The sequence below is a fragment of the Oncorhynchus mykiss genome, chromosome 4 (genome assembly GCF_057628025.1).
Source record: "Oncorhynchus mykiss isolate SJ-2025 chromosome 4, ASM5762802v1, whole genome shotgun sequence".
NCBI classification, from domain to species: Eukaryota; Metazoa; Chordata; class Actinopteri; order Salmoniformes; family Salmonidae; genus Oncorhynchus; species Oncorhynchus mykiss.
Genome location: NC_143025.1, coordinates 39,876,581 through 39,904,438, shown reverse-complemented (window position 1 = coordinate 39,904,438; position 27,858 = coordinate 39,876,581). Strand labels below are relative to the sequence as shown.

The 27,858-nt window shown below is 43.7% G+C and overlaps 1 protein-coding gene across 8 annotated transcripts in view; it reads left to right on the top strand.

Moving 5' to 3' along the window:
* Nucleotides 1-21,032, top strand: part of LOC110521795 (leptin receptor) — a 77,515-nt gene extending 56,483 nt beyond the window's left edge. For 4 of the 8 annotated variants that reach the window (XM_021599666.3, XM_021599667.3, XM_090231994.1 and 1 more), the window contains 10 exons: nt 919-1,148; nt 5,383-5,534; nt 7,154-7,307; nt 7,848-7,930; nt 8,204-8,417; nt 10,756-10,962; nt 15,204-15,287; nt 15,851-15,953; nt 16,389-16,464; nt 17,140-21,032. In XM_021599666.3, the coding sequence (XP_021455341.3) occupies nt 919-1,148; nt 5,383-5,534; nt 7,154-7,307; nt 7,848-7,930; nt 8,204-8,417; nt 10,756-10,962; nt 15,204-15,287; nt 15,851-15,953; nt 16,389-16,464; nt 17,140-17,982 (2,146 nt within the window). In that variant the 3' untranslated portion in view covers nt 17,983-21,032. Of the gene's footprint in view, nt 1-918; nt 1,149-5,382; nt 5,535-7,153; nt 7,308-7,847; nt 7,931-8,203; nt 8,424-10,755; nt 10,963-15,203; nt 15,288-15,850; nt 15,954-16,388; nt 16,465-17,139 lie in introns of all 8 variants that reach the window. The other 4 variants (XM_090231992.1, XM_090231995.1, XM_090231993.1 and 1 more) reach the window with 1 other exon arrangement.
* The last annotated feature ends 6,826 nt before the right edge of the window (nt 21,033-27,858 follow it).

Below are 27,858 nucleotides of genomic sequence, written 5' to 3'. Positions count from 1 at the left end.
TTAGAATTAGGGTTAGAATTAGTGTTAGGGGTTATGATTAGGGTTAGGGTTAGGATTAGGGTTAGGGGTTAGGTTTAGGGTTAGGGGTTAGGGGTTAGGTTTAGGGGTTAGGTTTAGGATTAGGGTTAGGGGTTAGGTTTAGGGTTAGGGGTTAGGTTTAGGATTAGGGTTAGGGGTTAGGTTTAGGGTTAGGGTTAGGTTTAGGGTTAGGTTTAGGTTTAGGATTAGGTTTAATGTGACTCTGTACCATTTGATTTTGAAGTAGGCTATTTAACGAGACCTGCATAATGATATGCGGCCGCTGTGTTACAAAACAAATGGCTTTTTCTCTAATCTATTGATGATCAGATACTTCAGTTGTAAGGTGCTCTGTTGCGCTCACAGTTGTTAGTCAAATAAAGCACTGTTACAAACTTAGACTCCTTTTTTTTTACGGTAGCCTATTTAGAAATCAAAACGTCTCCGGTTCTGCTGCATGGGCTAATTGGTGTTCTTGCCATCAATTACACAGGCTGTGTGACCTATTTCTTGATCGACTCATATCAACATCTCTGCACATTAGTGGTGGGGTGGGCTAACTAAATAAAACAGAATAGGCCTAATTAAAAGAACAACGATGAAAGGGGGGGAAAAAATGCTGTCCAGAGCATGCCCAGAGCTGAGTGGTACCGGAGAGAAGGCCGACACTCCCCAAAAAGTGTTATCCGGTCCTCACTCTACTCTGCTCAAATCCTCTGTTTCGGGTTAAGGTTGGCTTAAGGTTAGGTAAGAGTTATGGTTAGGAGTTAGGAAAATAGGATTTTGAATGGGAATGAATTGTTTGGTCCCCACAAGGATTGTAAAATGAACGTGTGTGTTTGTGTGTGTGTGTGTGTGCGTGTGCATGCGCGTGCGTGTGTGTGTGTTTATATTCTCCAGGGTGGCCGACCTATCCTGCGACGTCATGGAGGAGGCGGAGGCAGAGGAGGAGGTGGGCGGGGCAGTGGGTGTGGTCAGGCAGGCAGTGTGTGTATCCAGCAGATCTAGAGAAGTGAAGAGCTGCACTCTGCAGCCAATTAGAGTGACTTCCTGCTACAAGCTATGGATGGAGGCCAAGACAGACAATGGCACGAGGTCACATCCTGTCTACATCACACCTATGGACCACGGTGAGTTAGGACATGTGCAGTATAGGAATTCCAAGTTTCAAGTTTATTCGCCACGTGCACAGGATGCAACAGGTGTAAAACAGTACAGTGACATTTTTACCTTGAGCTCTTTCCCAACAATGCAGTGACGGTAATAATAATAGAAAATATAATAAAATAACACACAAGAAGTATGATAAAGTTTGAAGAAACCTGCTCTCGATGGTGCAGCTGTAAAAGTTCCTGAGGATCTGAGGGGCCATGCCAAATTGTTTCAGCCTCCTGAGGAAGAGGCGTTGCCGTGCCTTCTTCATGATTGTGCTGCTGTGAGAGGACCATGTCAAGTAGGGACCACAATGGAAATAAGTCAGACTTTTTTGTGATATCCATGTGTTGTTTTTAAAAAGTATGTACTGTGAGTATGTTTTTTTAGCTTGCAAATAAAATCAATCAAGTCAGCAGTAATGTGGACACAGAGGAACTTGACCCTCTCCACTGCGGCCCCATTGATGTGGATGAGTGTGCACCCCCCTGTTTCCTGTGGTCCACGGTCAGATCCTTGGTCTTGCTGACATTGAGGTTTCAAAAGGTTGTTGCCCTGGCACCACACTGCCAGGTCTCTGACCTTTCCCCTGTAGGCTGTTTCATCACAGTTGGTGATCAGGCCTACCACCGTCGTGTTGTCAGAAAAGTTGATGATGGAGTTGGAGTCGTGCGTGGCCATACAGTTGTGGGTACAGGACGGAGCAAAGCACACACCACTGGGGGGGCTCCCCGTGTTGAGGGTCAGTGTGGCGGATGTGTTGTTGCTTACTCTCACTACCTTGGGTCGGCCCGTCAGGATCCAGTTGCAGAAGGAGATGTTCAATCCCATGGTGCCAAGCTTGAATACCGCCCGGCCTGAGGCCTTGCGAGTGTTGACCAGATTAAAAGCCTTACTCGCGTCGGAGAGCAAGATCATCCAGTCCTCTGGTGCCAGTGGGGAAGCAGAAGTATAGAGTCATGATCTGATTTGCTGAACGGGGGGACGAGGGAGGACCTTGTATGCATGCTTGTGGATTGAGTAACAGTGGTCTAGGACTTTATCGCCCCTAGTGGTGAAGGAAACGTGTTGATAGAAGTTGGACATCACGTGTCTTAGTGCATGGTTTCGTACTTGTTTATAGCCTACGTAAGGGACGCGAGTGGCATTTCCCATATGAGGATTTCCATATTGCAAAAGTACGGTCCCTTACTTGACGTCCGTGGGGTTTAATAAAATAGGCCTACGGCCTCAGGTCCCCAGGGCCTGGTCTTCCGGGAAATCATCAAATAAAGTCTCTCGGACATTTGATTTCTGTTTTATAGAATGTACAATTTTGGGACATTTTTCCACTGTACTGGAAAATTCCACCAGATGGCGACTGGCTGCTTATTGCAAATGGACAAACCATCCCCAAAACGGACATGGCCGTAAACGGAAAATACTTAGAGGACGAAACTCAGTGAGCACAGGTTTGGCCAAATGGACATTTAGCCCAGAAACAAGATGGCCTTCATGGCTTCAGTGCTTTTTGAGTTAAGGCCCATTTTCTGGGATTAAAGGTCAAAAATGGTAATATACCGCTAATTTGTCCGCTTCACGACAAAGTACATAAACCTACGGTGTAAGGAAAAAAAGAACCAGCCATTAACTATTGTAATTTACGAGAAATCGTTTAATGTCCGTTTGGTGATGGTTAAAGAGATGTTTTTTTGTTTTAACGTTAGAGATCCAGTTGCGGCGTGTTCAGACGAATCCGTTAAGGCAGGTTTCGGAGCTCTACGTGATTTCTGTGATTTTCTGAACTCATATACACACACAGTCAATGGGGAGAGACACAGTGTGAGGCTTACAGACACACAGAGCCTGCAATAGTTACCTGCGTTGGAACTATCAAACCTAGAGCTCTGAAACATTATATACATGTTCTAGTGCTTAAGCCGATATTGCACTGTGAGTTAGGTGGCTCTAGAAGGTTCTCAGGCCGAGGAAAAGCCTCGTCCATTTGCAATAACTTCCATTCATTTTGAACATTGTGAAAATTATGACATTTAGAAAAGTCCCAGAATCACAACACTGTGTGCATTGAAACCGCCTCAGCCCATAGAGACGGACCCTAAGCTTATGTCCGATAGCTCTTTCAGGGACCCCGTAGCAATATTCGGAAAAAGTGCATTTTCAGCACTAAGCATTTTCAGCACATTCGGGCTCCGAATGCCCATTGTAAGACATTGCAAATGGACAGCTGTGCACCTGGTAATCTGAACGGGTTGCCAGGAGCAATTAAAAAATATATATATATTGTAATGCCTTTAGGGGGGTGAAAGGGGTCCATGGCCGGGTAGGGAGCACCCCGCACCTGGGCCCATCCAATAAGGGTCATTTTGGACGTTTTCCAAAAATCTTTAAAATAAACGAGAGTCCCACTTCTCTCTCACTGCACCAATGAGCGATGGAGAACCGTTATCACTGCTCGTCTATCACGAGTTCAACAAGCCAGTCAATTGGGCATTTCTGCAGTATATTAGACAATGTCCAATTCGTGATGGTAAATACTCATTATAAGACATTGCACATGGACAGTTTACATTTGTCCATTCCCAATGTATTTAATGGGGGATTTTCCATCACTATATGGACAGACTGAAATCTACATAAACGAGAAATTCTTACGATCAAACATGACAAATAGACCTTATAGGTTGATTCAGGGCTTAACATAGGGATATATATCATTTGGTCAGTATAAATGCCATTTGGACATTTCTTATGCCATTTTGACATGGTTCACTGACTTTTGGGTTCGGAAGCCGACTTCCTATGGTAATGAATGGCAAATGGACATAACATCCTGATTTGGTACTTTCAATACTTATGTATGGCATTTGGGCATTTCTTATGCCATTTGGACATGGTTCACTGACTTGGGTTCAGAAGCCGACTTCCTATGATCATATATTGCAAATGGACAAAATATGAGCCTTATGGACAAATTCAATAAAATAAGACAAATATATGTCCATACGGTTACTACATATGTATAATTGACAAATGTTTTTTTTTTGTAATCGAAAACGTTCCAAAATCACTTTTTTAGGTTTTAAAATTTAGTTTTTTTTTGGGGGGGGGGGGGTTCAAAATTTCACCCTGGGACCTGACTTAGTGACCATTTGCCATATGAAAATCTACAGTGGAACACGCTCGCCATCTTTGTGATTTTTGGGGTTTGACACTTGCCATGTTCCACTTGCAGTATGGTTTTAATGAACTGCTGTCCATTTGAGTGGTATTTGCGATTGTGTATATAGTTCACCAATGCCAATAATGCATTCATTTTTGTCAATTTTATGGGGGTCTTCACTTACCTTGTACAGTTTGTCAAGTGCCAGCTTGTTGTCCTAAGGTGGGATATATACAGCAGTCATTATATCAGATTAAAACTCTCTCGGGAGGTAGAAGGGTCGGTGTTTGGCCATCAGGTATTCCATGATGGGTGAACAATAGGTTGAGACTTCAACTGCGGTAGAGTCTGCACACCATTTGTTGTTGATGAAGAGAAACCCCTCCCCTATGTATTTACCTGAATCCAATGTCCTGTCCACTCAGTGAATGGAGAATCCATAGAGTTGGATAGCCATGGGGGGGTATCTTGTCTGAAAGCCATGTTTCAGAAAAACTGAGAATTTTGCAGCTGGTAGCAAATCTGCGATTGGAGGTCATCCATCTTATTATCAAGTGACTGTTGGCCAATAGAATGGAGGGAAGTGGTGGCCGCTTTTCCCTAATCCTTAGTCTCACCAGGATGCCCTCTCTCCGGCCTCTTATTTGCCAGGGTTTCGTCTTGGGTAGCCTGAATATTTGGTCGGAGCCTGGTACACAAAATGCCAAAGTCGAAATTGAATCAGGAATTGAGGTTAGTTCTGGTCGATCCTAAGAAATTCTAGCGGATACATTTAGTGCAAAACAAGTTACGATTTAAACGCCAAAAGAATCACAAAATAGAAAAGTTGGGTCGGAGTTCACAAGACGCAACCATACAGTAGGGCGCCATCTTTAGATGTTCTGGTCTTTCTTACATTTATGTTCTTACCTGTTGTGGCTTTTAGGAACCTACAGCAGCATTGTGTCAATAATGATAATAATAAGTCCTTTAAAAAAAATACATGTATAGTGGTCAGTCTGCTAGACCATGCAAGATAATGACTGTCCTCTCCATCTCATCTCCCCTTCCAGTGAAGCCCCACCCTCCCTCGGGCCTTGAGGCAGTGAGCATGCCAAGTGGGGTCCTGAGGCTGGCGTGGGTGCCCCCAGAACTGCCCCTCTACGATATGCAGTACCAGGTTCGCTATGCCCTCTCCACTGGCAGGGCCCATCCATTCTGGCAGGTACGTAAGACTCTGGCCATAGGACTCTGGTCAAAAGTAGTGCGCTATGTAGGGAATAGGGAGGGTGCCATTTCAGATGCAGCCTTGAGCTTATCCAGAGTGGCAGGGAGGGAGCAATGGGTGCAATCGCCTGGCATCATGAGCATCAGTTGGTCGGACTAATTGAGTCTATTTGTTATCTACTATCTCTGATCTGACAGTGCCATTATTGCCCTAACTGGTAGTGGTACACTCTGACATGGGGTGGCAGACTGGCAGGTAAATAAGGGGCAACCACACAGAGACTGAAGCTGTGTCTGAAATGGCACCCTATTCCCTTCACATACTTTTTTTTACCAGAGCCCTACACTGCAAAAAGTGAAATCTAAGCAAGTCTAAATATATGCCAATAACTGTCACGTTCATCGTAACGAGGAGACCAAGGCGCAGCATGATTTGAATAGATCCTTCATTAACGGAGAAAACGAAACAAACAAAAGTGCCGCTATTTAAACAAGTGCTGAAACAGACAACTACACAGACAATAACCCACAGATAAACCAAGGAATATGGCTACCTAAATATGGTTCCCAATTAGAGACAACGATAAACAGCTGCCTCTGATTGAGAACCAATCCAGGCAACCATAGACATATAAACCACTAGACTAGAAAACCCCCATGACATACAAAACCCCCTAGACATACAAAAAAAACCTAGACATACAAAACCCCCTAGACAATACAAAAAAACAAACACACCGCCCTTGTCACACCCTGACCAAACCAAATGATAAAGAAAACAAAGATAACTAAGGTCAGGGCGTGACAATAACAGCTAGTTTTCAGTTGCCCCCCCCACTCGGACCACTCTCAGACCTAGCTAAGTGGTTTAATTGAAAACAAATCACAGTAAGGTACTTCATTGTTACCCAGAAATTATTTGATATTGAAATAAAAACACATTTATTTGATATTGAGCTAAGTTGCATTGGACCTTTTAAGGTAAAATATCTTGACAAATACACATTTTTGCATTATTTTAGGTTAAAATAATAAATTATCTGCCAATGACATTAGATAATTTAGCTTGGTAAGATCATTTTTAAAAAGTGAAATATCACTCAATATAAGATATTTAGGCTTGCTTACATTTCACGTTTTGCAGTGTATGGACCCTCATGCCCTCATGTAGGGAATAGGGTACCATTCTGGATGCAACTTGAGCCTCAGATGGTTGGCATAAATTAGTCTGTCTCAAATCTGGGAGTGGCATCATTGCCCAAAAGGATATGAAAAGGAATAGGCCTACCTGATTTAAAAAAATTCTTTAGAAAATGTGCCCACTTTTTTGCTGAGCACAAGAGTATTTTGGAAATATTCCTGCCATTTTAAAATGCTCTTTCGCTTGCTCGGGTCACATAACATTCATATCTATTAAGACCTCTATTTCCCTAAAATTATTTTGCTTTTGAGTTGATGGATAAATATGTAGCTGTTTATGCCGGATATCGAAGTTCAATCACTGGAAAATATATTTTCGGATAGGATAGACTTTAATGTCCCTGAGGGGAAAATGTTTCACATTATCATGGCATATGTGATTTAACATGTGCTTTTTAATTGGGATGTGTACTGCAGGTCCTGGCTTCTCAGGCAGAGTCGTGGGCTGAGGTCCCTGAACCAGATGTATGTAGGGTGTACAACGTGCAGGTCCGCTGTATGCATATCAACAGGTCTGGGACCTGGAGTGACTGGAGCCACACTCTATACACCACCCCTCACAACAGCAGAGGTGTGTACAGTATGTCTCCGTCTCATCTATGTCATTGAAACTGCATTTATACAATTTAGTCTCATTAAAGAAAAAAAATCTATTCAGCAAGTTAACACATGTATTGTACATAACAGTTTTGACAACGTTGCTTTGACAACACGCATCAGCAATACACTTTTGAGGGGAATTAAGCTGCTGTCTTGAAAGTTCTCTTATAATTGCGCCAGCACACCACAACTATCAAGTCTGACCTACTGTGTATGAATAGCACATTAACTCTCACAACCACAATGGATGGGTCATTTCAAACCCGTCATTATCCATGGTTTGTTGTGTGGTATAAGCTCTTTCTGACCCTGATCTAACAGTGACCTTGCGTGGTGTCTGTCTAAGCGCTGTTATTGAGTGCTACAGCCAGCACTTTAATATGAGCTTCTCTGATGTTTAGATCTGATAGAAAATGAAAGCCTCAGGACATAGGTACATAAACACACACACAAGCGTGCATGCTAGCATGCACATGCACAGAGCTGTAATATCTATGTTCTGTTCTCTCAGCTCCAGACCAGGGTCCTGATTTCTGGCGAGTGTTTCAGGAGGATCCAGCAAGGAACCAGACTAACGTCACTCTTCTCTTCAAGGTACAGTCCATAGCCTACAGAGAACACATTAAAGATTGCACAATATGTGGTTTAAACGTCAACATCAAATAGTTACATTAATTGAACAGGTGTGTGAAGTTGCCTCCTTTCCTTTCTACTACATTATTGTCCTTAGTTTAATCCGAAAAACCTATTCAGTTGGCTTCCCCAACACTTGTCTTGTTTTGTCTGATCAAATAGTATAAGGAAGTAGCACATTGGATAATGATTCCTCATTAGAGTCTTTGATAGTCTCTAAACTCTTCCCCATAGCATTTCCCCATAGTGGAGCCAACCTACTGTGTGGAGGGCCTTGTAGTACAGCACCAGGCCTCTGGGGGCATTGTGACTGAGGAGCGGATAGGCCTGGTGTCCTCCTACCACTTTGAGTGGCGAGAGGAGGTCCACTCTGTGACGGTCAAGGCTCAGAACAGCCAGGGATACTCCACTAGGAACATCAACATGACCCTGGAGAGACACCCAAAACGTAAGGGTATGTATTTGTATAGGGCTGAAGAATTGTTATACCCAATACACAGATTACTAGTTAGTCAATTAAGAGTTAGTAGTTGGAAACATATACAGTGGGGAAAACAAGTATTTGATACACTGCCGATTTTGCAGGTTTTCCTACTTACAAAGCATGTAGAGGTCTGTAATATTTATCATAGCATTTATCACAGAAAATCACATTGTATGATTTAAGTAATTCATTTGCATTTTATTGCATGACATAAGTATTTGATCACCTACCAACCAGTAAGAATTCCGGCTCTCACAGACATGTTAGTTTTTCTTTAAGAATCCCTCCTGTTCTACACTCATTACCTGTATTAACTGCACCTGTTTGAACTCGTTACCTGTATAAAAGACACCTGTCCACACACTCAATCAAACAGACTCCAACCTCTCTACAATGGCCAAGACAAGAGAGCTGTGTAAGGACATCAGGGATATAATTGTAGACCTGTACAAGGCTGGGATGGGCTACAGGACAATAGGCAAGCAGCTTGGTGAGAAGGCAACAACTGTTGGTGCAATTATTAGAAAATGGAAGAAGTTCAAGATGATGGTCAATCACCTTCGGTCTGGGGCTCCATGCAATATCTCACCTCGTGGGGCATCAATGATCATGAGGAAGGTGAGGGATCAGCCCAGAGCTACACGGCAGGACCTGGTCAATGACCTGAAGAGAGCTGGGACCAAAGTCTCAAAGAAAACCATTAGTAACACACTACGCCGTCATGGATTAAAATCCTACAGCGCACGCAAGGTCCCCCTGCTCATGCCAGCCCGTCTGACGTTTGCCAATGACCATCTGGATGATCCAGAGGAGGAATGGGAGATGGTCATGTGTTCTGATAAGACAAAAATAGAGCTTTTTGGTCTAAACTCCACTCGCCGTGTTTGGAGGAAGAAGAAGGATGAGTACAACCCCAAGAAAACCATCCCAACCGTGAAGCATGGAGGTGGAAACATCATTCTTTGGGGATGCTTTTCTGCAAAGGGGACAGGACGACCTCACCATATTGAGGGGATGGATTGGGCCATGTATCGCAAGATCTTGGCCAACAACCTCCTTCCCTCAGTAAGGGCAATGAAGATGGGTCATAGCTGGGTCTTCCAGCATGACAACGACCCAAAACACAGACAGCCAGGGCAACTAAGGAGTGGCTCCGTAAGAAGCATCTCAAGGTCCTGGAGTGGCCTAGCCAGTCTCCAGACCTGAACCCAATAGAAAATCTTTGGAGGGAGCTGAAGGTCCGTATTGCCCAGCGACAGCCCCGAAACCTGAAGGATCTGGAGAAGGTCTGTATGGAGGAGTGGGCCAAAATCCCTGCTGCAGTGTGTGCAAACCTGGTCAGGAACTACAGGAAAAGTATGATCTCTGTAATTGCAAACAAAGGTTTCTGTACCAAATATTAAGTTCTGCTTTTCTGATGTATCAAATACTTATGTCATGCAATAAAATGCAAATTAATTATTTAAAAATCATACAATGTGATTTTCTGGATTTTTGTTTTAGATTCCGTCTCTCACAGTTGAAGTGTACCTATGATAAAAATGACAGACCTCCTCATGCTTTGTAAGTAGGGAACACTGCCGATTTTGCAGGTTATCAAATACTTGTTCTCCCCACTGTATCTGAAAATACAATTTTCTTTGAAAATCATTAAGAACTGGTTGTTTGTTTTCACGTTTATTTTTATTAGTTGGTGTTTTTGGTTCATGTCATGGACGTCAGTTGAAATGCTAGGTGTGCTGCCATTACAGTCATCAGGGAGACATAGCAGGCATGTTAATGTCAGTTAAAAGCCTGAGAGTGGACTAAAAGCCATTATCTCTGGCTTAGGATGTCGTCTTCCGAGGTCTAATAGCTGTTATGGAATTGATTGTAAAATGGAGCTCTTCTCAGCACAGGTCTCTGTAACACACCGGGATGTTTGTGTTTTTTGTGTGTGTTCTCCTGTTATTCATATTTTCATTAATAGCTAATTAGTTGAGAGGAAACCATTAACTGTGATACAAGTAGTGCTGGTCCTATTAGGTTTCCTATTGAAGAAAAAAAAACGGACTATGAATGGGCCCAAAATAAAAAGCTGCTGATCAGTTTATTTTATAGTCAAGGACAGGAGGGGAACACTCGTCATTGTGCTAATTCCCTCGCATGTCAGAAGTAGCAGAAAACACACAGTGGTGGAAGAAGAGTAACAGAAAATGTTAGACACGGACAGAAAATATAAACATGTTATTATCTTTCTTTTTCCCTCTATCACTCTCCCTCCTTTTGCCTCTCTCCCTTCCCTCTTCCTCCCTCTCTCCAGGCCAGTGTGTGCGTTCGTTCTGTGTGTCCCATGTGAACAGTAGTTGTGTGGTCCTGTCGTGGTCTCTGCAGCCCAACAGCAGTGTACCGTGTTCCCTGGTCGTAGAGTGGTCGGGTCAGAACCACGAGAACAGACAGGGTCAGACCACAGTGGCCAGGGAGAGGTGGACCAGGGTCCCCCCTACTGACCAAGTCTTCTACCTACATGGTACGTTCTCATGTCGCTCTTTCTCATTCCATAACAATAATGAGGCTATATACAGGGGGAACCAATACCGAGTCGATGTGTGGGGGTACAGGTTAGTCGAGGTAATTTGTAAAGTAACTATGCATAGACAGAACGTATACGATGCATATACAAAACGTATAAACAAAAAGGGGGGGATGGCAGGTAAATGTAAATAGTCCGGGTGACCATTTGATTAATTGTTCAGCAATCTTATGACTTAGGGGTAGAAACTGTAAAGGAGCCTTTTGGACCTAGACTTGGCTCCGGTACCGATTGCAATGCGGTAGCAGAGAGTATAGTCTCTCACCCAACTTGGGTGACTGGAGTTTTTGAACATTTTTAGGGCCTTCCTCTGACACCGCCTAGTATATAGGTCCTGGATGTCAGGAAGCTTGGACCCAGTGATGTACTGGGCAGTACGCACTACCCTCTGTAGCGCCTTACGTTCAGATGCCGAGCAGTTGCCATACCAGGACGTGATGCAACCGGTCAGGATGCTCTTGATGGTGCAGCTGTAGATCTTTTTGAGGATCTGGGGACCCATGCCAAATCTTTTCAGTCTCCTGAGGGGGGAAAGGTGTTGTCGTGCCCTCTTCACAGCTGTCTTGGTGTGTTTGGACCATGTTTGGACCGTTGGTGATGTGGACACCAAGGAACTTGAAACCATCGACCTGCTCCACTACCTTCCCGTCGATGTTAATGGGGGCCTGTTCGGCCCTCCTTTTCCTTTAGTGCACGATCAGCTCCTTTGTCTTGCTCACATTGAGGGAGAGGTTGTTGTCTTGGCACCACACTGCCAGGTCTCGGAACACCTCCCTATAGGCTGTCTCATTGTTGTCAGTGATTAGGCCTACCACTGCTCTGTCGTCAGAAAACTTAATGATGGTGTTGGAGTCGTGCCTGGCCACGCAGTCATGGGTGAACAGGGAGTACAGGAGGGGCCTAAGCACGCACCCCTGAGGGGCCCCAGTGTTGAGGATCAGATGTGGCAGATGTGTTGTTGCATGATTCAGTGTTGCTTGCCTTGAAGCAAGCATAAAAGGCATTTATTTAATCTGGTAGGCTCATGTCACTGGGCATCTCGCGGCTTAGCTTCCCTTTGTAGTCCGTAATATTTTTCAAGCCATGCCACATCCGACGAGCGTCAGAGCCAGTGTAAAGCTGAGGCTCCTGTGTGGCGCAGCCACTGCATCTCAGTGTTAGAGGCATCACTACAGACCCTGGTTTGATCCCGGGTCCCATAGGATGGCGCATATTTGGCCCAGTGTCGTTAGGGGAGGGTTTGGCTGGGGTAGGCCTTCATTGCAAAATAAGAATTTGTTCTTAACTGACTTGCCTGGTTAAATAAAAAAAGTAGGTATTCTATCTTAGTCCTGTATTGACACTTTGCCTGTTTGATGTTTAGTGTCCCGCTCCTTGAAAACGGAAACTCTGGCCTTTAGCTCGGTGCGGATGTTGCCTGTAATCCATGGCTTCTGTTTGGGAAATGTACGTACGGTCATTGTGGGGATGACGTCATTGATGCACTCATATATATATATATATATATATATATATATATATATATATATATATATATATATATATATATATATATATATACAGTGCCTTGCGAAAGTATTTGGCCCCCTTGAACTTTGCGACCTTTTGCCACATTTCAGGCTTCAAACATAAAGATATAAAACTGTATTTTTTTGTGAAGAATCAACAACAAGTGGGACACAATCATGAAGTGGAACGACATTTATTGGATATTTCAAACTTTTTTTAACAAATCAAAAACTGAAAATTATTCAGCCCCTTTACTTTCAGTGCAGCAAACTCTCTCCAGAAGTTCAGTGAGGATCTCTGAATGATCCAATGTTGACCTAAATGACTAATGATGATAAATACAATCCACCTGTGTGTAATCAAGTCTCCGTATAAATGCACCTGCACTGTGATAGTCTCAGAGGTCCGTTAAAAGCGCAGAGAGCATCATGAAGAACAAGGAACACACCAGGCAGGTCCGAGATACTGTTGTGAAGAAGTTTAAAGCCGGATTTGGATACAAAAATATTTCCCAAGCTTTAAACATCCCAAGGAGCACTGTGCAAGCGATAATATTGAAATGGAAGGAGTATCAGACCACTGCAAACCTACCAAGCCCTGGCAGTCCCTCTAAACTTTCAGCTCATACAAGGAGAAGACTGATCAGAGATGCAGCCAAGAGGCCCATGATCACTCTGGATGAACTGCAGAGATCTACAGCTGAGGTGGGAGACTCTGTCCATAGGACAACAATCAGTCGTATATTGCACAAATCTGGCCTTTATGGAAGAGTGGCAAGAAGAAAGCCATTTCTTAAAGATATCCATAAAAAGTGTCGGTTAAAGTTTGCCACAAGCCACCTGGGAGACACACCAAACATGTGGAAGAAGGTGCTCTGGTCAGATGAAACCAAAATTGAACTTTTTGGCAACAATGCAAAACGTTATGTTTGGCGTAAAAGCAACACAGCTGAACACACCATCCCCACTGTCAAACATGGTGGTGGCAGCATCATGGTTTGGGCCTGCTTTTCTTCAGCAGGGACAGGGAAGATGGTTAAAATTGATGGGAAGATGTATGGAGCCAAATACAGGACCATTCTGGAAGAAAACTTGATGGAGTCTGCAAAAGACCTGAGACTGGGACGGAGATTTGTCTTCCAACAAGACAATGATCCAAAACATAAAGCAAAAGCTACAATGGAATGGTTCAAAAATAAACATATCCAGGTGTTAGAATGGCCAAGTCAAAGTCCAGACCTGAATCCAATCGAGAATCTGGCCTCTCTCATCTTTTTAAGTGGGAGAACTTGCACAATTGGTGGCTGACTAAATACTTTTTTGCCCCACTGTATACACTCCTCAATGCCATTTGACGAATCCCAGAACATATTCCAGTCTGTGCTATCAAAACAGTCCTGTAGCGTAGCATTCGTGTCATCTGACCACTTCCGTATTGAGCGAGTCACTGGTACTTCCTGCTTTAGTTTTTACTTCGTAAGCAGGAATCAGGGGGATATATTTATGGTCAGATTTGTCAAATGGAGGGTGAAGGAGAGCTTTGTATGCGTCTCAGTGTGTGGAGTGAAGGTGGTCGAGAGTTTTTTTTCCCCTTTGGTTGCACATGTGACACGCTGGTGGAAATAAGGTAAAACGGATTTAAGTTTGCCTGCATTAAAGTCCCCGGCCACTAGGAGCGCCGCTTCTGGATGAGCATTTTCTGGTTTACTTATGGCCTTATACAGCTTGTTGAGTGCGGTCTTAGTGCCTGCATCGGTTTGTGGTGGTAAATATACGGCTACGAATAATATAGATAGTGTGGTCTACAGCTTATCATGAGGTAATCTACGTCCGGCAAGCAATACCTCGAGACTTCTGTAATATTAGACATCGCGAATCAGCAGTTAATGACAAATAGACGCCACTCGTCTTAGGAGACGTAGCTGCTCTGTCCTGCCGATGCTGGTGTCGTCGTTCAGCCACGTCTCGGTAAAACATAAGATATTACAGTTTTTAATGTGCCGTTGGTAGGATAGTCTTAATCGTAGATTGTCCAGTTTGTTTTCCAATGTTTGCACGTTGGCCAATAATACGAAGGGAAGTGGTGGTTTACCTACTTGTTAGCGAATTCTTACAAGGTACCCAATCCTCCTCCCCCTTTTCTTCACGTTGGTGACGGGGATTTTGGCCTTGTCTGGACAAAGCAGTATATCCTTTGCGCTGGACTCATTAAAGAAAAAAATATTGTCCAGTTCGAGGTGAGAAATCTCTGTTCTGATGTCCAGAAGCTCTTTTCGGTCATAATAGACAGTAGAAGCAACATTATGTACAAAATTTGTTATAAACAATGCGAAAAAATGAACAAAATAGCACAGTTGGTTAGGAGCCGTAAAACGGCAGCCATCCCCTCCAGCGCCATTGTATTCTCTTCTCTGGGTCTCCTTTTCTTTCGCAACACTCAGTTCCATTTAACATTTTCATTCTAAATGGATCTAGAATGGCCTAAATAAACCCACACAACCACTGCAGGACAATTGATATTGTCAAATGGAGGTGAATATTTCAGTCCACTTTGAGTTCCAGTTTGAGAGATTGTTGGCTGTGAATATCTGGCGCCCTCTAGTGACAGTACATATTCATGCTTCAGTCGGACTAATCTGAGCATCTCTGTTCTCTGCCTTTATTTTCCAGGTGATTTCTATGGCTCTGAGGAGTATGTGTTCATCTTGTATCCAGTGTTTACAGATGGAGAAGGAGAGCCAGTGTATACTAAAGGTAAGCTCTACTCTACCTCCAGGGATGAATACAACCAATACAATCCACCCTTGCACCAATATTTCTGAAGGCTACAAATTGTATTTTATTTGTAACGTACACGTGCTTAGCAGATGTTATTGTGGGCGTAGCAAAATGCTTGTTTTTCTAGCTCCAACAGTGCAGTAATATCTAACAAGTAATATATGCCTAGTGGTTAGCGCGTTGGGCCAGTAAACGAAAGGTTGCTGGATCAAATCCCTGAACTGACAAGGTAAAAATCTGTCATTCTGCCCCTGAACTAAGCAGTTAACCCACTGTTCCCTGGTAGGCTGTCATTGTAATAAGAAGAATTTGTTCTTAACTGACTTGCCTAGTTTAAAAAAATGTTTTAAATTGACCAGTGTTCCATTATTAAAGTGGCCAGTGATTTCAAGTCTATGTATATTGGGCAGTAGGACATAAGTACATTATATGTACATTGCAGCGTATCCCTTAGGGATATATATTTATTGACGGTCCTCTGAATGTGATCCAATATGGATTGATTGATAGCCTTACCACAGTGTTGTCCTGTCCTCCAGCCTTTAGGGGGGCCAACGCTGGGCCTGCTGCCTACATGCTGATGATGATCATCGCTTTCCTTGCCATTGTCCTCTTCGTCACCCTGGTCATATCCCAAAACCAGTAAGATTATATCTCATATAATTGATCAAACACTGTGTTTACTGCTCAATAGCAGTGGTGTATTCTTCTACATAAGGACATTACTCAATAATTATATAACAGATGCTATGTGTAGTGGGTCTGTCACTAAGAAAGAGAGGACCTATGGTTTTGGCCTCTGGGTAGGTGGTGAAGACTAAAGTGGTCATTCTAGGTGGTGATTATTGATCTGAGGAATGTGTCAGACACACTGATTAGGAATGTAATTAGAGTCTACATGACATTTCAACAATAGAAAGAATGTCCTGAGGGTTCAATTACTGTCGTGATTGGCTGAATGTGTTCTGACGAAGAGGGAGACATGGAGAAAGGGGGTGTGAGAGGGGGGAGAGATAGGTGGATTGGAGACAGAGGCTCCCTGCCTTGTTGTTAACTCCTATTCTGTCTGAATCCCAGCATGAAGAAGTTCATGTGGAAGGATGTTCCCAACCCAAGCAATTGTTCCTGGGCCCAGGGGGTGGACTTCAGGAAGGTGAGATGGACAACAAACCCATTTACTCTTGAATATAATCATACTATCTCTAAATAGCAGAGACCATGAAAAACACACCACATTTACCAGAACACACTCTGTATACAGATGTAGGATCTTAATTTGAGCTTGTTGTATACAACAGGAAAATAATACTGCAGCAACAGGAAATGTGGATTATAATTAATGGAGATTTTTGTAGGGGTTGATAAATTTTTTCACAAGGAAAAATCAAGTCTGAAATGACGAACTTCAGAAGCCTTTAAAGTTCTCTTGCAACAGAGTGATCCAATTAAGATCACCTGTAGGGAAAGGGGGATACCTATTCAGTTGTATAACTGAATGCATTCAACTGAAATGTGTCTTCCGAATTTAACCCAACCCCTCTGAATCAGAGAGTTTCTGTGGGCTGCCATAATCAACATCCACTTCTTCGTGGCCCGGGGAACAGTGGGTTAACTGCCTTGCTCAGAACAACAGATCTTTGCCTTGTTAACTCGGGGATTCGATCCAGCAACCTTTTGGTTACTGGCCCACGCTCTAACCACTAGGCTACTTGTAGGGCTGCTATTTAGATCAACTATACTATAAACTACATGAACTCTATAGCTTACAGTTGGCAGGCCAGTTTACCTTGCTGTGTTCCTAACTCTACTGTTCTGTGGTCCTGTCCAGGCTGAGACTATGGAGCAGTTGTTCCGCCAACCAGAGGGCCTGCCAGCCTGGCCACCACTCCTCATCTCAGAGACTATCTCCCAGGCCACCATCGTAGAGAAGACTTGTCCCCCAGCCCCAGACAAGGACAGCTTTCTGATCCCAGCCTCCACCCCATCCCTCTTGGACTTAGAGGTGCTTGAGGTCCCAGAGGAGGAGGAGACCCCCCAGCCCCCAGATCTCCCCAGGAGTGTGGAGAGCTCATCCCAGTCGACAGTGACCTATGCTATGGTCCTGCTCTCAGACGACCCCTGCCGGCGCTACAAGCAGAACGGCAGCCTCAGCCGCTCCAGCGACGAGGGCAACTTCTCCGCCAACAACTCTGACATTTCCGGATCCTTCCCCGGAGGCCTGTGGGAGCTGGAGAATTCCCATTCCCGAGCCGTAGAGTCGGACCTGGACCCACAGTGTTCTTGCTCTTACAATTATGTGGAGGAGTTTTCTGAGACGTCGGAACAGGAGGATGAGGCCCTGGGAGGAGAGAGGGATGGGGGGATAGAGGAGAAGGACCTGTATTACCTGGGAATGGGCTACCAGGAGGAGAGTGAGGAGGAGGAGGAGGAGGAGAAGAGGGAGGAAAACACCGGGGCTATGCTGCTCAAAGAGGCGGTGGTTCTGCGGAGAAAGGGCTCATCCATTGAGTCCAACCCTCTACTTGGGTGTCGGGACTCTATGTTTAGTGAGTCCAGTGACGAGGCGGCGGTGGTAGGGATAGGGATGATTTCTGTCCCCCTCTACCTTCCCCAGTTCAGAACTTCTCCCTCCAGGCCACTCAAAGCACAGGGCAGCACCCCCAAGCTGTAAGACCTGGTAGTGCCTAATGTGTTGTTTTACTCTAATGCTGCTGTTTAGTCCCTCCGGAGGGACAGCACTCAGGAGAGACAGACAATATTCCGTGGCCGGTGTTCAGCCACTGAACCTTGGCTGTGTCTTAGATGACACCCTATTCCCTATATAGTATAGTGCACTTAGATCCCTATGGGCCCTGGGCAAAAGTAGTGCACTTGTATCAGAAATTTAGAAAACAGGGACAAGGTGTCCGAGGGGGCTAGGCTTACTAGGTGCTAAGCCTCTGCCGACATCATAAGGAATAGGGTGCCATTTTATAAGCATGCTCCCTCCCTGTCTACAGTGGCACACTGCTACTCTGCACCTTCAGTCCACAGAAGGCCAGCTCTATCATGTATCAGAGCTGAGGAGAGGAGACTCCTTTATCCAGTGCTGCACACTTTCAGGAACTATTATGCTGTGATGAAGGAAACGTCATTAAAAAAAAAGAGAAAGGGAAAAAAAGGCCTATTTTCTGAATAGGTCTATTTCCTTTCCGATGGCTGCTCTGAGCGCAACACAAGCACGTGATAGGATCTTGTCTCAAAGCAGCACTGAATAGTTTGACTGGTGGTGCACAAATGATGATGATCATCATGATGCTGGTGAATTTGGATGCTTTTGGAACATTTACCGTAACTGTTGTGGAGAATTGCCGTTCAGATCGGCACTTGCGCTGACTGAGCCCTCAAAAAATGAATGTCGCTTTTCTTCGTTGTTTGCACTGTATTTGAAACTGTGTTACGAAATGTAAAAAAATGTGCCATCTATTTTCATTGCGTGCCATTTGCTATTGAAAAAGCTATTGCTAGGTATACATTTGATGGAAGAATGTACATTTTGAAACCAATTAATAAAATGAAGACTATCCCTTGCTGTAGGAGGCAGAATGATATTCAATGTGTGTCGCGGTCCCTCGTCTATTTTTCGTGCTCAAAAGTAAATATGTATGGCCGCGACTGTCGACTTATTGAGAACGGGTGAACAAGTTGAAGGTTGTCCGCGCTGAGAAATATAAAATACAAAAGCATTTTCTCTTCCACCGTTACCAAGGCTATCGGTCACTCAGAGAGCAGAGGAGGTAAAAAAACAGGTTAGGGTTGCAGACGGACAGTCCTAGGAGATCCAGGAGCTGCCATCCTGAACCATTATATTTGGTTGTATATTGACTTAGTCACCTGTGGAATGATATAATAACACCATGTGATTGTTGCAGCCTGTAGGCTACTCACAGACCCAGGCTGTGCCTCGAACCTGCGGGAATGACATTACAGTGAGCAGCAGACATGGGTGAGGTGGCTGGGCTGTCACTCTTGTGTTTAGAAAGCCAGAGTTCAAGTGGAAGTGAAGGCCCTAGCGCCTGTAATACAATAACCCGGGCAGAATTCCTGATTGAGTTTGCTAAGATGAAACCGATTGGATTGGATTGAATGGGTGGGTGGGTGGGGGGGGGGGACTTCATCCCTAAATGTCACATTATTTCCTACACTAGTTTTGTAGTGCAATATGTAGGGAATAGGGTGCCATTTGGGATGCATATTGTGCTCCCTTTTCCGGAGTCTGCCAGGCCCAGAGGGTTGTGACTAATTCTCTGACACCTTCGCACTCTATCATTCCCTCACCACCTTTTTATAACCGGGGAAGCGGCCATGTTGTCGCCATATTGTTATTGGGTTCTACTAGCTGGGGCTCTGTTTGAGGGAAGATGGAAACATTTCAGATTACTATCTCCATAACACTTGCCTTGGATCAGGTATTCCCAAGGTACGCGCAATGCCGTCGGGGGTACGCCAAATTAAAATGTGATTCACATGCAGACATTTAGAAACGAAACATGACAATTTGAAAAATAAGCCACAGGAGTTTTTGGAGCGAGAATAAAGACGACTTTCGAGTAGTAAGACGTGTATAAAAGCAACAGGTACCATTAATAATAAGGGTCTAGAAGTGTCTTATATGATGAGCTACCGAGTGGCTAGGACAGGCAAGACCAATACTATTGTGGAGCACTTAATTCTTCCTGCTGCTACGGATATGGCTGGGGGAAAAGGCCCCCCCAAAAATATACAGACAATGTCTTCATCAAACAACACTGTTTTACGACGCATCAGTGACATGACAGGAGATGTTTTTAAATAATTACTGCTTCGCATACAAGCCAGTGAATTATATGCCTTACAGCTGGATGAGTCAACAGACTTGGCAGGCCCTTTATGGGGGGTCAATTAAGGAAGACATCCTCTTCTGCAAACCACTGGAAACCAGGACAACAGGAGAGGATATTGTTAAAGTACTGGACAGCTTTGTGACATCAAATGGACTTTGGTGGTCAAGATGTGTTGGTATCTGTACTGTTGGCGCAAAAGCCATGACAGGGAGACATTTTGGAGTGGTAATGCGTGTGCAAGCAGCAGCTCCCAACGCCATTTGGGTACACTACAGCAACCCCCGAGAGGCTCTTGCTGCCAAGGGAATGCCTGACAGCTTGAAAGATGTTTTGGACACTACAGTGAAAATGGTTAACTTTGTTAAAGCAAGGCCCAAGCAAGGCACCTGAACTCTCGTGTATTTTCTGCATTATGCAATGATATGGGCAGCGACTTTACAACATACGCTAGTTATCAAGGGGCAAAGTATTGACACGTTTTTTTATTTTTATTGAGAGACGAGCTTAAAGTTTTATTTATGGACCACAATCTTCACTTGTCTAACTGCTTGCATGATGACGAGTTTCTCACACGACTGGCCCATCTGGGTGATGTGACACTGATGCCTTTTGCAACCACTGTACCTACGTGAGAGTGGATTCTCGGTCCTCACTAGCATGCAAATGAAATACAGGCACAGACTGTGTGGAAAATGATTTAAGACTGAGACTCTCTCCAATACAACCCAACATTGCAGAGTTATGTGCACCCTTTCAAGCACACTCTTCTCATTAACCTGTGGTGTTATTCACAAGTTTTGATGAACAAATAAGGTTTTATATGTAAGATGGCTAAATAAAGAGCAAAATTATTGATTATTATTATTTGTACCCTGGTCCTAAAAGAGCTCTTTGTCACTTCCCACGAGTCGGGTTGTGACGACAACTCACACTCATTCTTATGTTTAATAAATGTATGGCAAAAAAACAACATTTGAGAGTGCACTGACCCTGGTGTTAGAGGGGGTACGCAGCTGGAGGTTGAATGTTTGAAGGGGTACAGGACTATAAAAAGTTTGGGAACCACTACCTTAGATAAAGGATAAATAAATATTTGGTTTTAGAAGTGGGAGAGACAATGTTGTTGGTTTTTTAAATATTTTTTTTATCCATTTGCCTTGTTTTGTATCACATTCCAATGATAAAACTGGGGGGGGTCAAAAAGCCATTTCTGAATGCGGGGGTACATGTAGACAGAGAAAGTTGTGGCCCTGAATAGAAAAATTAATAAAACGGATGGTGAGCTTGTGATGGAACCATGAGCCTTCTTTATTGACTGTGAGATAGAGGCAGAAAAGGATAGCATGGGGAAGAATTGCTAGCTCCTTACTGTCCATTCACAAAGCTATCTCAAATCAAATTGTATTTGTAACATACACTGAATACAACCTTGAAATGCTTACTGATGAGCTTTGAAGGCACTCACTATGGTGTTAAACGCTGAGCTGTAGTCAATGAACAGCATTCTCACGTAGGAGTCTCTTTTGTCCAGGTGGGAAAGGGCAGTGTGGAGTACAATAGAGATTGCGTCATCTGTGAATCTGTTGGGGCGGTATGCAAATTGGAGTGGGTCTAGTGTTTCTGGGATGATGGTGTTGATGTGAGCCATGACCAGCCTTTCAAAGCACTTCATGGCTACAGACTTGAGTACTACGGGTCGGTAGTCATTTAGGCAGGTTACCTTGCCATTCTTGGACAGAGGGACTATGGTGGTCTGCTTGAAACATGTTGGTATTACAAACTCGGTCAGGGATAGGTTGAAAATGTCAGTGAAAACACTTGCCAGTTGGTCCGTGCATGCTCTGAGTACACGTCCTGGTAATCCATCTGGCCCTGCGGCCTTGTGAATATTTACCTGTTTAAAGGTCTTACTCACAATCGGTTACAGAGAGCATGATCACACAGTCGTCCGCAACAGCTAGTTCTCTCATGCACGCTTCAGTTTTGCTTACCTTGAAGCACGCATAGAAGTAATTTAGCTCATCTGGTGGCCCGTGTCACTGGGCAGCTCGCGGCTGGGTTTCCCTTTGTAGTTCGTAATAGTTTCCAAGCCCTACAACATCTGACGAGCGTTAGAGCCAGTGTAGTAGGATTCAATCTTAATCCTATATTGCCTGTTTGATAGTTCGTCTGAGGGCATAGCAGGATTTCTTATAAGCGTCCGGGTTAGAGTCCCGCTCCTTGAAAGCCGCAGCTCTACCCTTTAGCTCAGTGCGGATGTTGCCTGTAATCCATGGCTTCTGGTTGGGGTATGTACGTATGGTCACTGTGGGGACGAAGTTATTGATAAGACGGTGACTGGTGTGGTACTCTTCTCAATGACATTGGATGAATCCCTGAACATATTCTAGTCTGTGCTAGCATATTCTAGTCTGTGCTAGCAAAACAGTCCTGTAGCTTAGCATCTGCGTCATCTGATCACTTCCGTATTGAGCGAGTCATTGGTGCTTCCTGCTTTAGTTTTTGCTTGTAAGCAGGAGTCAGGAAGATAGTATTATGGTCAGATTTGCCAAATGGAGGGTGAGGGAGAGCTTTATACGCATCTCTGTGTGAAGTAAAGGTGGTCTAGATTTTTTTTCCTCTGGTTGCACGTTACATTCTGGTAAATATTATGTAAAACGGCTTTAAGTTTTCCTGCATTAAATTCACCGGCCACTAGGAACGCCGCCTCTGCATGAGCATTTTCTTGTTCGCTTATGGCGGAATTCAGCTCATTGAGTGCGGTCTTAGTGCCAGAATCGGTTTGTGGTGGTAAATAGTCAGCTACAAAAAAATAAGGATGAAAACTCTCTTGGTAAATAGGGTGGTCTACAGCTTATCATGAGGTATTCTACCTCAGGCGAGCAAAACCTTGAGACTTCTTTAATATTAGATTTCGCGCACCAGCTGTTATTGACAAATAGACACAGAACACCACCCCTCGTCTTATCCCTCGTCTTACCATGCGGAAGAGAATAAGATCCCTGACGCTCTGTCTGAATGTTAACAGGTCTTCGTAGAGGTGGCATCACATGTTAAAAATTGGTGTGGCAAAATGTGTGTATTTTCTGCGACCTGGAGTTTTTCCTGATCTCATGACCTGGTCAGGTAAAAATATATACTGGCCTGGACATAGTGTAGTTTGTAAATGCATTGGGGTCATGCATGGCCCGATGGCACAGTCAATGACGTGGCACGCAACCATTGGTTGAGGCATGCAACGTCTGAGCAGGGGAACACAACCCTACAATATATCTAGTGGAGCTGCAAGCAAATGGTTTGGCACAAAAAAACTAAGGAATCAAGCGACCACACAACTATCATGTTATTATCCATTCATGCAGTGATCAACAATCAACAAAGATGAGAACATAACATCTCTCAATATATCGTTTTAATCAATAACTTGTTTTATTTTTCTATATTTTTCAAGGTGATGGATAGTAGTTTGCGATAGAGTCCTATCTCTTCCTCTCTTTCTCTCTTAGTAACACAGCGACCATGGATGGATGAGATGCTCACATTAAATCTCTTTCACACAGAACAAGAACAGATCATCGCTGAGAGGGAAGAGAAACGGTGAAGTCAGTTTGGCCTATGTAGCTTACAGAAACTCTGTACAGTGTCCCGCAACTCCCCTAAAATCCAATGGAGTCCACCTGTGGTAAATACAATTGATTGGACATGATTTGGAAAGGCACACACCTGTCTATATAAGGTCCCACAGTGGACAGTGCATGTCAGAGCAAAAACCAAGCCATGAGGTCGAAGGAATTGTCCATAGAGCTCAGAGACAGGATTGTGTTGAGGCACAGATCTGGGGAAGGGTACCAAACATTTCTGCAGCATTGAAAGTCCACCAGGAACATAGTGGCCTCCATCATTCTTAAATGGAAGAAGTTTGGAACCACCAAGACTCTTCATAGTGCTGGGCACCCAGCCAAACTGAGCAATAGGGAAGGACCTTGGTCAGGGAGTTGACCAAGAACCTGATTGTCACTCTGCCAGTGCTCCAGAGTTTCTCTGTGGAGATGGGAGAACCTTCCAGAAGGACAACTATCTCTGCAGCACTCCACCAATCAGGCCTGTATGGTAAGAGGGGCCAGATGGAAGCCACTGCTCTGTAAAAGGCACATAGCAGCCTGCTTGGCATTTGCCAAAAGGCACCTAAAATACTTTTAGACCATAAGAAACCGTATTCTCTGGTCTGATGAAACCAAGATTGAACTCTTTGGCCTGAATGCCAAGCGTCACTTCTGGAGGAAACCTGGTACCATCCCTACAGTGAAGCATAGTGGTGGCAGAATCATGGGAGACTGGTCAGGATCGAGGGAAAGATGAATGGAGCAAAGTACAGAGAAATCCTTGATGAGAACCTGCTCCAGAGCACAGGACAACGACCCTAAGCACACAGCCAGGAGTGCAGGAGTGGCTTCGGGACAAGTCTCTGAAAGTCCTTGAGTGGCCCAAACAGAGCCCGGACTTGAACCCTATCGAACATCTCTAAAGAGACCTGAAAAGAGCTGTGCATCGACGCTCCCCATCCAACCTGACAGTGCTTGAGAGGATTTGCAGAGAAGAATGGGGGAAACTCCCAAAATACAGGTGTGCCAAGCTTGTAACGTCATACCCAAGAAGACTCAAGGCTGTAATCACTGCCAAAGGTGCTTCAACAAAGTACTGAGTAAAGGGTCTGAATAATTATGTAAATGTGATAGTTTTTTGTTTTTAATACATTTTCTAAAATGTATAAAAACCTGTTCTTGCTTTGTCATTGTGGGGTTTTGTCTATAGATTGATGAGGATTTTTTCGTTGCTGAATATGGCTGTCACGTAACAAAATGTGGAAAAAGTCAAGGGGTCTGAATAATTTCCGTATGCACTGTACACATCAACAAAACATGTGACTGTCGGAGATCTGTTCTGCCCTGGTACCACAGGGTCATAAACTACTCTGCACATGCACAAGCTCCAAGAACCATCTGTGAACTTTCTATTAGGTTCCAGAAACTAGCCATGGCATAGCACAAGTGTGAACTATGAATGCGCAGTGGTAGCATGTGCAAGAATTACAGGCTATACAATAACCATCTCTAAACTAACATACTATGCATAAATACTCATGCAATTTAGGGAATGCTGGCACAGACAATATAAACAGCATGCAGATGTTGTATCTGAAATATACACAAACATTAGCTGCGTGTTACAAACAGTACTGTTACGCGCAGTTCCAAATGTTAGAAAGTAAATATAAGTGACTGAGCATTGCTAACAAAAAAAACCCCACAACAGTAAACCCACAACTCACTTTTTGGATGCACGCACAATCTTCCGATTAAACACACTGATAACTGTGTTGGCAGCCAAACATGTGTCTTCATCTGCCAACAATGATAGCCACTCTGACCTAGAGTGGGAGGGGTCAAAGTCCAAATGTGCATGCAGGCACTCTGATTGGTGGAAACCAGGAGGCTGTGGTAGACACCTGAGAAGGGGAGAACTCCCCCTAACGGGACTGTGGGAAAAGTTTTTGGAACGGATTCTGATAGAGACATCACACTGGGCACAGACATCATTTCGACGTGTATTTTTTATTTGCATTTGGTTGAGTGGTCAACTAACGTGAATTCAACGTGAAATCACCAAAACATTTCACCATGTCATTGGATTTAGGCTCAAAGTTAGATACAAAAAAAGACGACATTTACGTTGATGACTTTTTGCAAATCGAATCATTTTCCCACGTTTATTCAATGTGATCACAATGAATTATTTTGTTGAAATGATTTGGAAACGACGTTGATTCAACCAGTTTTTGCGCATTGGGATGAGGTTTGGACCATTGGTTTTTGTAGAGGGTTATCTACACAATTAACATATTATTTTTTTTACCTATTGGTCAAAATATGTATTTTTGATTCGTTTATCAACCTGCCATACTTTGTGTGTGTATGTTTGTGTGTATGCAGCGTGTGTGTGTTGTGCTAACTTCACCTCTCTGGAACAGATGGCGACTTAGTCTTCTTCATCGTCCTCTCCTCTCCATCCAACTCCTATCAAAGAATTAAACATCTTTGCTGTTTGGGCCAGAGTTTTAAAACAGATTTTGTGACGCATCTGATTCTGGGAACTTGCAGAAACAGTGAATAAACTAGTTTTTGGGCCACATTGATTTAGCCTTAGAACTAAGTTTGCATTGTGAACCCCAAGGTATTTTTTTACTCAAATACTTCTAGCAAGTTGAACTCAGTCATTGAAAAGTCATTTTTACTTCAAATGTTTAGGTGGTACTGGCTCAACTAAACGAGAAGACACATCAACTAAATCTTTTACATTTATAATAACAAATGAACATTTTAGCCAGCATGCTCTACCGCAGGTCCATTTTTTGGAATTGTTTTTAATATCTGTGGGTTTATGTGAATTGCGTGATTGGTTGATTAATCTTATGCTACACAAAGATAAATAACATACATTTTTCTAAACTAATCCAATTATTAATTTCTTTTTTTGCATCCGTTACTGAAATGATTGTTCCAGTTTAAATGGCTTATGTAATCTCCTCACCCTGTTCCTAACTAACCCTGGCAGTCATTATGAAGGCAGGTTGCGGGTGAATAACAATTCCAACTGTTGGATATCCTAACGCTGGCTGTATTCCAATAGGAATTACACATCACTTTGCAAGCCAGTATAATGTGACTTAAAAGGTAGGGTTACAAAATTCTGGTAAATTTCCAAGGTTTTCCAGAAATCTCAGTTGGAAGATTCCTGAATAACCTCCAACCAGGATATTTTTTTGGGGGGACAGTTGCTGGAATTTTGCAGCCCTACTTGCAGGCCTGATGTGGCCTGTACACCATGAGTTTCAGGCCACTGTATTAGGATCAAGCTAGGCCTCGAAATAAGGCCTTATGATGTAATGTATTGTCATAAAGAGTTTAATTATAATGATAACATTCACCTAGGAACTCACTAGGGGAAGGCCAAAGGACAAAACATATATGAATTCAACATGTCCCATGTCACTAACAAATACAATCATGGGTGGTATAACTCTACACTTCACTCAATAAGACCAATTTACATTGGAGGCATGGCTTAGTGGGGGCGTTAGTCAACATATTCAAGCTGACACTCAAGTCTGGACCCCGTACAGGGTCACAGTGACTCTTATCAGTTTGAGTAAAGACCTCAAAATCACTTTCAGTAACTGTACTCAGATATATTAAGAGCAACGGGTTTCCTCAAAAGTATTGAGTAATGACAGCCATTGTGGTTTACAATGTACAGTAGATTGCTCTTGAACCTCCATATGTGAGGTTCCATGTGTGTGTGTGTGTGCGCACGCGTTGGTGTTTGCGCATACACGCTTATGTGTATGTCTGTGTGTATGTACTTCACATACATGTCAGGGATGATCGAATGCAAGACAGGTCGTGTTTGGCTAACGGTTAGCTTCATTAAAGCGGATCACCGGTTCATTCATTAAGACTGTCGAGCTGGATGCAGTTAATATATATTGAACAGCAGTGGGTGAGAGTGAATGAACAGGCAGGGACAGCTAAACGGCTCAGTAATGACACCCACAGAGATGGCGATTACCTGGCTGTAGGGCTGAGAGGGAAAGGGAGATGGGGAGAGGAGTGATGGAGATAGGACAG